Source organism: Oratosquilla oratoria, chromosome 7, assembly GCF_046742065.1.
Source record: "Oratosquilla oratoria isolate Oo_2021 chromosome 7, ASM4674206v1, whole genome shotgun sequence".
In the NCBI taxonomy this organism is placed as follows: Eukaryota; Metazoa; Arthropoda; class Malacostraca; order Stomatopoda; family Squillidae; genus Oratosquilla; species Oratosquilla oratoria.
Window position 1 is genome coordinate 50,268,693 of NC_134783.1, and position 13,707 is coordinate 50,282,399.

The window sequence follows — 13,707 nt, forward strand, 5'->3', positions numbered from 1 at the left end:
AGAGAGAGAGAGAGAGAGAAAGAGAGGAGGGGGTGAAAGAGAGAGAAAAGAGAGAAGCGAGAAATGTTGAAAGCAAGGGCGACAGGAGATAGGGAGATAGGGAAAGGAAAGGGGGAGAGGGCAGAGGTAGAAGGGAAAGAAATGCAGAGGGAACGAGAGAGAGATAGAGAGAAAGAGAAGAGGGAAGGAACTAGGAAGGGAAGAGAGGGGGATAGGAAAGAAGGGAAAAGGAAGGGCAGCAGGAGGGGAAGAAGGTAGAGAGAGATGGAGGGAGAGAGGGAGGGACAGGGTAAGAAAAAGAGAGGGAGAGAGGGAATGAGAGAGAGAGAGACGGAGGGAGTGGGAGAGAGACGAAAGTAGAGAGAGAGGGACGGAGAGACGGAAGGAGAGAGACACGGAGGGAGAGAGATATGGAAGGTAAGAGGGAGAGATTTATGGAAGGTAAGAGGGAGAGAGAGACGGAAGGTGAGAGAGAGAGAGTGAGACGGATGGAGAGAGAGGGAGAGGAGGCGGGGAGAGGGAACGACAGGTGTCTTCGGAGTCCTGGCATCCTCCTGAGGGACACCGCTGTCCTTCGCCGGGCGTATTGTCCACAACTGTGTCCTTGTCCGCACATATTGTCTATGGGAGGCGTCCTTGTCCTTACAAGTCCTTCAACCCCTTCCTCGGCCTTACAAGTCCTTCAACGCCTTCCTCGGCCTTACAAGTCGTTGTTACCACGTCCATAGACAAACGCAAGAACACACGTACACACACACACATGCGCGCACACGCACACACATATACATACTTGCATTAGCCATAGATCGGTCCATATATGACCTCGAGCTCTCATCAAGGAGAGTAATAGCTGTCGATCACGAGTCCAACACGTGATCCAAGACTCTGGTGAAGTACACACACACACACACACACACACATATATATATATATATATATATACATATATATATATATAGAAAATTCGTCCCCGATTGTACTGGGCAAGGTGACACGCAACACTTGCCAAATGTGTCACGTCATTGGGCATGTGCCAGCCTTCGCAAGCGTCTGGTGCGTGTGATTCACCATGGCCTCGGATCACGTCCTGGGTTCGTGATCAACAGCTATTACCCTCCCGGACGAGAGCTCATATGGAACGGTCTATGGGTAGTGGCGTTACTTTATACTCGTCTCACACTTTCCTTGTCAAGGGGGACAGTAACGGTTTGGAGTGTTAGTGAGGTTTCTATGGCGATAATGGGGTAAAAGCTTGAATCTCCCATTTTTGTGTGTGTGTGAGTCACCACGGTCTTGGATCACGTGTTAGACTCGTGATCGAGAGCCATTTCCCTCCCGGAAAAGAGCTCAGAGCTCGTATATGACCGATCTATGGGTAATGCTGTGACCTTCCACGCAAACACACCCCAACTCCCCGCGCACGAGAGTTAAAGTAACGACCCGCTGCGCAGCAATACTGAAATTATTTCAGCCCTGTGTGTGTGTGTGTGTGTGTGTGTGTGTGTGTGTGTGTGTGTGCGCGCGCGCGCTCGTGGGGAAGAACCCATTCGTGTGTGGGCGTGTCCCAGATCAACCTAGCCAATGACAACTCATTCCAGAAGCTAGACGTCACTCAGCTACCGGAATTCAACCAATCACGTGTCTGGTGAGGGGAGGAGCTTAGATGCAAACCTTTCGATGTGGGCGTGGCTTATCTTACCTTAGTAGAAGCAAAACAATGTTATGTGGGTGGGACAGAAAATCAGTCCTTGGGGGGGATGTGGTCATTTTATGTGGGCGTGGTAGGACCTTGTGTGGCTGTGAATGGGACCTTTATGGGCGTGGCTTAGGTTTATGTGGGCGTGGCTCGGCCTATTGTGGGCGGTGTCAAGGTGTATCTTGTTCGTAGCTGGACCAAACTACATTGTGAGTTAAGGCAGAATATTGAATAAATATATAAATAAATAAAGTAAGAAATAAATAAAATATAATAAAAATAAAATAAAATCGCCCTTTGGCGACTTCAGACAGATTATCGAAAATATTAGAATAGAGATGGTAAAAATGAAATATATATAAATAAATAAACAAAATAAAAATAAAATGACCCTTATGGCCAGACTCCTCAGGGGTCAATTTTCTTTATCCCGAGTCGTCATCGCGTGGGCCAATCAGAGTTAATCACCAAAAATACCCGGTCACGCATTTTTGTCAATGCAAAGAAAATCTTTAGACGATTAAGTGTTGCCTCATGCAGCTTAATCTGGACTGGTTGAGACGAACTTCATTATCGATAGTCGAAAATATTCGCGTGGGGGGGGGGGGACGAATCCCCATGCAATAATAATAATAAACGCTAATTACTGAATCGGGGTCTTTCTGGGTGGCTACATATGGACCCAAACAGCCTGAGAATGATGCCTGTTCTGGATATTTTTAATCTAAAAAAAAAAAAAAAAAAAAAAAAGAAAAAAAAAAAAAAAAAAAAAAAAAAAAAAAATAATAATAATAATAATAAAAATAAATGAATAAAACAAATAAAATAAATACATGAATTGAATAATAATAGATAAAATTAAATCATAATTACAATAATAATATTTAATAAATATACATAAATACATATATATATAAATATATATATATTTTTTATTTGGGGAAGGGGGGGGTTGTATTGTCAACGACATCTAGCGTTTCTATCCATCTACCGTACCGAAAGTGTGGAGTTACAACAGAGGCGGTAAAGGAGCGATTGAAGGACAGAGAAAAATAAAAAAATAAAAAATAATAATAATAAACAAAAATCGATCAGCATTCTTCTCGGGAAGGATTTGCTTCTCCAATAATAAAGAGAATCGTACGCAACTCTGGTCGGTAGGGGTGTCCCTAAAGGCTTCCTCAACCTTCTCCAAACTCTACACTTCCTTCCGGCACTTCTTCGTTATGAATTAGATCATTATCCTCCGCAATTTGTGGCCCAATTATGTGCGAACCATCATTTGTTTTGTGTACGTGTGCGTGTGTATGTATGTGTATGTGTGTATATGTATATATGTATCTGCACGTGTGTGTGTGTGTGTGTGTGTGTGTGTGTGTGTGTATGTGTGTCTGTACGTGTGTGTTTACTATTTATCGTACAGTTTTACGACTCCTAATATTCTAAGATAATGAAGTTCACCATATCTGATCAATATGTCTGATTAATGCGGACCGCTATGAATAAAACATTGCGTAGTCTACTGAAAGTGAAATATATTTTTGGAATAAAAAAGATAATAATAACAAAATAAAATAAAATAAATAAATAAATAAATACAATCAAACAAATAAAAAATGTGTGTGTATGTATGTGTGTGTGTATGTATGTGTGTGTGTGTGTGTGTGTGCGTGTGTTAAAATTGTACTCCGCCCTCTTACCTTTTCAGCGTAGCGCTTCCTCTGTCGTTCTCTCATCTTCTCCCGGTTAACCTCGAGCTTCTGTTCCTCGACGGCGCGACGTTCCGCCTGCTTGGCGCGATCTGCACGAGAGAGAGAGAGAGAGAGAGAGAGAGAGAGAGATAGAGAGAGAAGAGAAAGAGATAGAGAGAGAGAGAGGAGAGAGAGATAGAGAGAGAGAGAGAGAGAGAGAGGAAGCAGAGACAGACAGAGAGAGAAAAGAGACAGAAAGGAAATACAGTGAGAGAAAGAGTGAGAGGTAAGACAGAGTGAGAGAGAGAGAAATAGAGACCGACACAGGATAGGCGAGATAGAGACAGAGAGAAAGCGAGAGGAGAGAGACAAAAAGAGAGACAAAGAAGAAAAGAGAGACACAGAAAAAGCGAGAGAGGAGAGACAGACAGAGAAGAAAAGAGACAAGAGTCAGAAAGAGAAATAAAGAGGTTAGTTGAATTGATCTTCTAAACTAGTTTCATTCTTAGATTACGGGCTACAGTTAGAAGACACTAATCTGCTTAGGAACAGTTTTTCATGTTACAAAGGTAAACCTACTACGATGACTATGTTTGAGAGATTATGATTTGTCTCAATCCCTGTGCTAAAGGGATAGATAAGCAGCTTCGCTAGATATACACATTTCAATCAAGCTGTTTGACACAAAAACACACACACACACACACATATATATATATATATACATATATGTATTTCCAGCCCTACGATATATATCTGTGTGTATATATATATATATATATATATATATATTGCAAGCAATCACATCACCGTGATACGAAAATGTAAATAACCACAGGAGAAGGGAAACTTGTAGACAGGAATTACTTTCTTATATTACATCTGAAGACGTAATATACGAAAGTACTTACTGTCTACAAGTTTCCCTTCTCCTGTGGTATATATATATATATATATATATATATATATATATATATATATATATATATATATACACAGATATATATCGTAGGGCTGGAAATACCCCTCCCCCTTATATATATATATATATATATATATATATATATATATATATATATATATATATATATATATATACACAGATATATATCGTAGGACTGGAAATACCCCTCCCCCGTCTATATATATATATCTATATATATATATATATATATATATATATATATATATATATATATATATATACACATACAAACATGTGGAAAGCAACGTTTATTTGGATTGGCTCAGACTACTATCAAGCCATTTCTTTATTTGTATTATGCCCCCGACGCACTTCACCAGTGCTTCTATCCTTTCGAGGGCCACTTACACTGCTTCTCGATGTCGTCGTCGAGGAGGAGCGAGACCACCTCCTTGGGCTTCAACGTGTCGGGCTTGAAGTTGCCTCCGCTGATGACCATCCGCTGGATCTGGTTAGGAAAGAAGCGAAGGTGCGTTAGTCAAGAATGAATACAAATGTCCCCCCTTTCCCCCACTCCAATAAAAGATTCCCCCCTCTCCCCCAATGCTACACTAAAAAAAATATCACCCCTCTCCCCCACTCAAAAAACTCTTCCATACTATGCCAATAAAAATATCTCCTCTTTTCCACTCTAACAGAAAATAGCCCCTTTCTTCCACACCCCAAAAGAAAATATCCCCCTTTCTTCCACATTCCAATAGAAAATGTCCACCCTCTTCCACATTCCAACAGAAAATATCCCCCTTTCTTCCACTCTAATAGGAAATACCCCCCTTTCTTTCACACTCCAATATAAAATATCCCCCTTTCTTCCACACTCCAATAGAAAATATCCCCCTTTCTTCCACACTCCAACAGAAAATATCCTCCTTTCATCCACACTCCAGTAGAAAATATCCACCCTCTTCCACATTCCAATAGAAAATATCCTCCCTCTTCCACACTCCAACAGAAAATATCCCCCTTTCTTCCACACTCCAATAGAAAATATCCCTTTTTCTTCCACACTCCAATAGAAAATCCCCCCTTTCTTCCACACTCCAATAGAAAATATCTCCCTTTCTTCCACAATTCAATAGAAAATACCCACCTTCTTCCACACTCCAACAGAAAATATCCCCCTCTTCCACACTCTACCAATAAAATCCCCTGCCCCATTCCGACAATAGAAAATACCCCCCTTTCCCCCCCTTTAATAAAAAAAATACCCCTCTCTGCCCGCAATTCCAATACAGGATTTTCAATCCTGAAGGAATACAAATTGTATATAAACAATACACATAAATCACGTGAGCTGGTGGCGCAATCGAAAACGTGCTCGTCTCACACTAGCTTCGTTGTAGGTTCGAATCCCACACTCTTCTCCGATTCCCAGCACGCACTACCTGCCCCAGCAATCCCCCAAAGCGCATAGTACATGGGGCAAAGGTGACGGCTTCGGCCGCAGCTACTCAGCGCCTCCTGGCGTAGGCTCCTCATTTCCTTCATATTCGGTTAATGGCAAAGTTCGGATAATGACCAAGTTCGGATACGGGAGAGATTGGATCTATTCTTAATTCTTTTTAATGGGGTTTGATCCCTTTTAATGGGGTTGAATTCTCCTATGATCAGAATCCCATAATAAGAATCCAACGACTTTTAGAGGCAAGACCTAAACTCTCCATAAGTGAGTTAACATGTCTTGTAAACTAGTTTATGGAGTGATAATTAATGAAATATGTTTATATATATATATATATATATATATATATATATATATATATATATATATATATATATATATATATACACACACACACACACACACACACACACACACACACACACACACACACACAGACTTTTTCTACCAATCGAAGGTACGTATTCAAATTACTGTCAAACTGGATTTTTTTTTTGTCTCAGATATATTCTATGTAATCTTGATATGTAGTCTTGATATGCTATTCTATTTGGTAGCCTGTAATACACATATTTAAGGTAGTCTAGGTGTGAAGTATAAATTATATATATTTCCAGGGTTATAAAGATAACTACAGTAGTGGTCAAAGCTTACCTACTAATAACTAATGAATACATAAAAATAAATAAATTACATAAACTAATGGAAACATACAAACTAGACAAACATGAATAAACAAACAATTTCGGCTCTTCGAAATACATAAAAATAAGTCTATAAAAATAAATAAATCACATAAACGAATAGAAACATATAAACTACACAAACTTGAATAAACAAACAAATAAACATCTCGGTTCTTCGAAAACAAACACACAGTTGCATATTTGCGGCATCTTATCATTGCTATGGCATTTTAACGAGCTTATTGTTAGCGTCTGCCTAAAGGATCGCTTTGTTTATTTCGCTTGATCCCTGTAAATGAAGGGCTTGACGATTTTCACAATTGCATTAGTCTCTGGTCCATATTTTCTATTTATAAAAGATAAATAGTTCAAATTGCTTTTTGGATTTCAACTCAGCAACCCAAAGAAAAGGAAAATATCTAACACAAGCTCTACAATACCATTGTCGCTGTTGACTTTCTCGCATTATGCATATATATCTACAAATATATGCTAATAAGAAACGCTGGTAACTCGTGTTCAATTATGCAAGAGTGACCACTGGGAAAGAGAAACTTGTGTGTGTATATATATAATTATATATACACACACACACATATTTACATATATATATATATACATATATATATATATATATATATATATATACATCAGCCTTAGGACAGAAAAAATTCAACGACCATTCTCTCTCGTCCTCATCATTACATTCAAAAGTCAGCTGCTGGACGATGACCTCCTGACCTCTTCTACATCTCCGAATTTGCACCACGTTACTCCTACAAACTTCTGCACGTCTTCACGTTATATCTGGCTTCCTTTTGCTACGCTTACCATCTCTTGGCTTCTAGGCTAGTCAGTCACACTCTGAAAACTCATCTTACTCCCTCGAAACTGTTGTGGACTCGGCCCTTCCCAATGCCTGAGGCTCCTAAGGTCTGGGGCCGCTGAGAAGGTCCTAGGGTCCCTGTCAGGACCTGAGGCCCCTGAGAGGATCTGTGACCCCTTCGAAGTTCTGGGGTCCTTGCGAAGGTCTAGGGACCCTGAGAAGATCTGTGCCCCCCTGCGAGGATCTGGGTGCCCTCTGCGAGGATCTGGGGCCCTCTGCGAGGATCTGGGGCCGTCTGCGAGGATCTGGGGCCCCTTGCGAGGATCTGGGGCCCCTGAGAAGGTCTGTGGCCCCCTGCGAGGATCTGGGGCCCTCAGCGAGGATCTGGGGCCCTCTGCGAGGATCTGGGACCCCTGAGAAGGTCTGTGGCCCCCTGCGAGGATCTGTGGCCCCCTGCGAGGATCTGTGGCCCTCTGCGAGGATCTGTGGCCCCCTGCGAGGATCTGGGGCCCCTGCGAGGATCTGGGGCCCCGTGTGAGGATCTGGGGCCCCCTGCGAGGATCTGGGGCCCCCTGCGAGGATCTGGGGCCCCCTGCGAGGATCTGGGGCCCCTGCGAGGATCTGGGGCCCCCTGCGAGGATCTGGGGCCCCTGCGAAGGTCTGGGACTCCCTGCGAGTATCTGGGGCCCTCTGCGAGTATCTGGGGCCCTCTGCGAGGATCTGGGGCCCTCTGCGAGGATCTGGGGCCCCTTGCGAGGATCTGGGGCCCCTTGCGAGGATCTGGGACCCCTGAGAAGGTCTGTGGCCCCCTGAGAAGGTCTGTGGCCCCCTGCGAGGATCTGGGGCCCCTGCGAGGATCTGGGGCCCCGTGTGAGGATCTGGGGCCCTTTGCGAAGATCTGGGGCCCTCTGCGAGGATCTGGGGCCCCCTGCGAGGATCTGGGGCCCCTTGCGAGGATCTGGGGCCCCTTGCGAGGATCTGGGGCCCCTGAGAAGGTCTGTGGCCCCCTGCGAGGATCTGTGGCCCCCTGCGAGGATCTGGGGCCCCCTGCGAGGATCTGGGGCCCCCTGCGAGGATCTGGGGCCCCTGAGAAGGTCTGTGGCCCCCTGCGAGGATCTGTGGCCCCCTGCGAGGACCTGGGGCCCTCTGCGAGGATCTGGGGCCCCTGCGAGGATCTGGGGCCCCCTGCGAGGATCTGGGGGCCCCTGCGAGGATTTGGGGCCCCTGCGAGGATTTGGGACCTCCTGCGAGGATCTGGGGCCCCCTGCGAAGGTCTGGGACTCCCTGCGAGGATCTGGGGCCCTCTGCGAGGATCTGGGGCCCCTTGCGAGGATCTGGGACCCCTGAGGTCTGTAGCCCCCTGCGAGGATCTGTGGCCCCCTGCGAGGATCTGGGGCCCCTGCGAGGATCTGGGGCCCCGTGCGAGGATCTGGGGCCCCGTGCGAGGATCTGGGGCCCCTTGCGAGGATCTGGGGCCCCTTGCGAGGATCTGGGACCCCTGAGAAGGTCTGTGGCCCCCTGCGAGGATCTGGGCCCCCCTGCGAGGATCTGGGGCCCCTTGCGAGGATCTGGGGCCCCTTGCGAGGATCTGGGGCCCCTGAGAAGGTCTGGGGCCCCCTGCGAGGATCTGGGGCCCCCTGCGAGGATCTGGGGGCCCCTGCGAGGATCTGGGGCCCCCTGCGATAATCTGGGGGCCCCTGCGAGGATCTGGGGCCCCTGCGAAGGTCTGGGACTCCCTGCGAGGATCTGGGGCCCTCTGCGAGGATCTGGGGCCCTCTGCGAGGATCTGGGGCCCTCTGCGAGGATCTGGGGCCTTCTGCGAAGGTCTGGGATCCCCTGCGAGGATCTGGCCACCCCAGGGGGCCATACACCGTCGCGCCTCGACAGGAGAGGCATAGAAGAACCTCACAAGGTTCCTTAATCCTTTCACTCCCGCCGGAGGGTCCGCGGACGGGGATCAGATCCTGTATCATTAAGGGAATCCTAAAAGCAAAAACAACTTAATCCACCGCGGATGTCCCCCAGTAGACTCCGCCGCTGACGTTCCCCAGCAGACAACACCGCTGATGTCCCCCAGCAGACTCCACCGCGGATGTCTTCCAGTAGACTCCACCGATGATGTCCACCAGCAGACTCCACCGCTGATGTCCCCCAGCAGACTCCACCGCTGATGTCTCCCAGCAGACTCCACCGACGATGTCCCCCAGCAGCCTCTACCACTGATGTCCCCCAACAGACTCCACCGACGATGTCCCCCAGCAGCCTCTACCGCTGATGTCCCCCAGCAGACTCCACCGCCGATGTCCCCCAGCAGATTACCGCTGATGTCCCCCCAGCAGACTCCACCGTTGATGTCCCCCAGCAGACTCAACAAAATGACATCCTTTGTAAAGTCTTTTGTGACGGACGCCACACAATTTCATTCATCTGAGGGCAAGTTGCCGTTTCGTCCGTAGGCTACGGATTGCCAGGGAGGGTTGCAGTCGGAATCGAACTCGGGTCTACGTGAAAGGAGGACGAAACCTATGCACCACAGTGACACATACTCAGATAATAATCGACAAAAATTTAATTACACACACACACACACACACACACACACATATATATATAATAAAGTAACTTATACAAAATTGGTTCTATAATAAGAAAAATAAAATAAATAAATAAATAAATCAATACATTGTAAGCTGACAGCAGTACCAACCTTCTGACTGTGGGAGGTCTCTCTAAGTCTAATAAAATCGCCTTGGGGCAGAACAGACCATAAAAATCCACAGGAAAGCTTTCCCACTACCGAACAAACATGTAAGTAATTTTCCGCAGAAAAAAGGAGGGGGGTGGGGTGGGGTGGAATCTTGTCCCACCAACCCGCGCGGGTAAATTGGCGTGACAAAGCCGATTTGCGATCTGAAAGGATTTGAAGTCTCCTGCTCAAGAGCTCAGCTGGAGAAGAGGAGGAGAAAGTGGAGGAGGAGGAGGAGGAGGAGGGGGGAGAAGGAAGAGAAGAGGAGGAGGAGGGGGCAAGAGGAGGAGAGGTAGAGGAAGAAAAAGAGGAAGAAGAGAGGAGCATAGGAGAGGAGAAAGAGGAGGAGCAGGAAGGGGAGGAATGGAAGAAGGAGGAAAGGGAGGAAGGGGAGGAAGAGGAGGAGAGGAAGATGAAGAAGAGGAGGAAAAAGAGGAGGAGGAGGAGGAGGAAAGGAGAATAGGAGAGGAGAAAGAGGAAGAGGAGTACGAGGACCAGGCAGGGGAGGAAAGGAAGGAGGAGGAGGAAGGGGAGGAAGAGAGGAAGAGAGGAGGAGAAGGAGGAGGAGGAGGGGGACAGGAGGAAGAGAGGAAGAGGAGGAAGAGAAGGAAAAAGAGGAGTAGGAGGAACAGGAAGGGGAGGAGGGGAAGAAGGAGGAGGAGGAAAGGGAGGAGGAGAAGGAAGAGGAGGAAGAGAAAAGTAAAATCATGAATAAGGAGGACACACATATCTGTCCCTCTCTCTTTCTCTCTAACTCTCTCTTGACTTTCGCCTCTTGTTTTCACAAAAGGACCAATTCCATCTTAGAGCATTGCAGCACAACACGGAGAAGAACTAACCCATCACCTAAGTCACTGGGCCATATCGCGTCCCTCTTTCAATTGCAACAATCTTTGCCGAAATAGAAGAGCTTCTTCAAAGACTTCCTTTCTTTTGTGTCTCCAATCCAATACACACTTAGGACCCTCAAGTTTCCAAGAGAATAAATTGATTATTAAATACATACCCCACCCCCACCCCCCGTCCATACTTTCTCTCCGTTGCAATACAGGATGTAGGGCAGGAAGTGGGCAATCCCCCGTATTCTTTTATTCACAGCAAGTACCTCACGCCGTGGTGGCAATGGATGTATGTATGGCTTTTGTTAGTCCCCAAAGACATATCCTGTAGAAATAATACCATGGAAATTGAATGTTCTGTAAAAAAAAAAGAAATGTATGATAAAAATCCTGAGAATGCGGAATATCTCTTCAAGATAATACAAAAGAGTAAATAAATAAATGAATAAATAAATAAAATAAATAAATGAATAATAAAATATATATATATATATATATATATATATAAAATAATATAAAATGGAGTAAATTAATGAAGTCGCTTCGTCAAGGATTAGAGATATTGAGGTCCAAAGTTCGATTCCTGAAATATGTATACATACATACACACATGCACATACCATACATACGTAGACACATACAAAAACACGCACACACACACACACACACACACACACACACACACACACATACCTCCAAAAACAACTTCCTTAGTTACAAAACTCACGTGAAAGTGGGAGAAATCAGAGAGGAATATTGTCGGATATTCACGTCATCTGCCAATGTCCGTGACCAACGACCTGGGCCCACATTGCATGTCCGGGCCCGGACCGATTCATTATCTCACTCGCCCTCCCATCACCAGCACGTCATCCATACCCTATCCTTTCAAGATGACACTTTATATATATATATATATATATATATATATATATATATATATATACATACATATACATATATATATATATATATATATAAACCACAATTCACTTTAATTCTAAACCATCAACCTCGAGTTACTTGACGTTGATGGCTTAGAATTGAAGTGAATTGTGGTTGATAAATTTAAATCTGTTTGTTGGGACCCATTCAGTGTTGTACACACACACACACACACATATATATATATATATATATATATATATATATATATATATATATATATATATATGTGTGTGTGTGTGTGTATGTGTGTGTGTGTGTGTGCAGCTTCAATAGTTTTTTCTCATCTTCTTTTCTAGACTTTCATGCATGACCTCCACAATGTAATAGGTGGATCAAGAAGACAAACCTAGAGTACATTACGAATAACAAGAATGGGATTCTTAATTATATATATATTTTTACTAATACTTTTATCATTATTTTACTTTGCCCACCGGGACCCGGGTACCCCTTCCCTTCCAACGAACGACCGGAACGTCCCAGGACCACCAGGAACCTAAGGTCGCAGGAGGCTGTAAACACAGCCAACAAAGCCTCGTCACACTTACAATGTGGGAGATCTCCTTTGTGCCACCCGGCTACTCCCCCCCCCCTAAAAAAAACAAAAACAAAAAAAAAACAGGCGTCACTCCTTTCCTTACACCCGCCCTCTGATATCACGCCCACGGCCGCCCACATCAAAGTCTTCAGGGAGGTCTTCATGCTCTACACCATCGATTCCCAACCTGGGGGGTGGTCGGAAGCGATGCATACATATACTTTCCTTTATCCTTCTTATAATACTAGTTAGGGGGTACAGGACTGCTTAGGGAATGCCTTTAGGGTCGGAAAAGGTTGGGAAACGCTGCTCTACTTGTAACTATTGTAATGTTCTTTCCTGTGTGTGTGTGTGTGTGTGAGAGAGAGAGAGAGAGAGAGAGAGACAGAGATAGAGAGACGACTAACTCTTTGTCTATACTTGATATTCTCTCCTTATTTAACAAAAGCATAATCACCAAAACAGAGTCCTGTCTCCTATACTTCACATCCTTCGCCACCACGCAAATGAATAAAATAAACTAGCTTTAACCAGAATAAAAACGATCAACTCTTCCAAAATCGGGTTAACGGAGACGAGGTTTAACTAAGGTTAACTTTAACCTCCCTGAGCCTACTTCCTCAATCGGGTTAACTACAGCTGTTCATTTGTTCTTGTTCACAAAGAGAACGATGAACAATGAGATACGCCACTGCTGAAGTGCCCGGTAACCCACACCAGCATTGAAGTCACCGGAGAAGAGGCTCTGGAAGTCGCCTTCTCCCTGTTGCCGCGTTCCCTCAAGGCCCCGACCTACTTGTTGGGGCCCAGTGTTGTCTCAGAAGTCTCATTACTGTTACTAATTACTACCCGTTACTTATTGTTACCCGTTTGCATACCTCCCTCAGCTCGGCGTTGATGTAGTTGACGCCGTATAAGCGAAAGTGGTGGGGAGGAGGAGGAGGAAGAGAAGGTGGGGAGGAGGAGGGAGGAAGAAGAGGAGGAGGGGGTACGGAGGTCACAAGGACAAAGGAAAATAAAATGAAAAATATTTAGGGAATTTGATATTAAAGAAAAAAAGGGGGGAGGGAGTGACAAAATAATACGTCTATATACACACAAATACACACACATACGCATGAAGAAAATCACACACACGCACACACTATCAGAATCACCAAGATAAAGATAGTCGGTAAACTTTGGAAAAACATATCTCTAATATCTACAAAAACTCGAAAATTTGTTGTAAAGAATAGGAACAAACACACCGCGGAGGCAATCTCAAAATACAATTTTAAGCCTAAAATCTTATCAGATACACGTCTAAGCTCCAAGCTACACAGCCATTTTCCTCCCACCCCCTCTTCC

The 13,707-nt window shown here is 45.0% G+C and overlaps 1 protein-coding gene across 4 annotated transcripts in view; it reads right to left on the reverse strand.

Moving 5' to 3' along the window:
- Window positions 1–13,707, reverse strand: part of Ino80 (chromatin-remodeling ATPase INO80) — a 278,764-nt gene that overhangs the window by 52,232 nt on the left and 212,825 nt on the right. For all 4 annotated transcript variants that reach the window (XM_076188214.1, XM_076188215.1, XM_076188217.1 and 1 more), the window contains 2 exons: window positions 4,721–4,820; window positions 3,397–3,497 (listed from right to left, as the gene is read on the reverse strand). In XM_076188214.1, coding sequence (XP_076044329.1) covers window positions 3,397–3,497; window positions 4,721–4,820 — 201 coding nt within the window. The remainder of the gene's footprint in view (window positions 1–3,396; window positions 3,498–4,720; window positions 4,821–13,707) is intronic.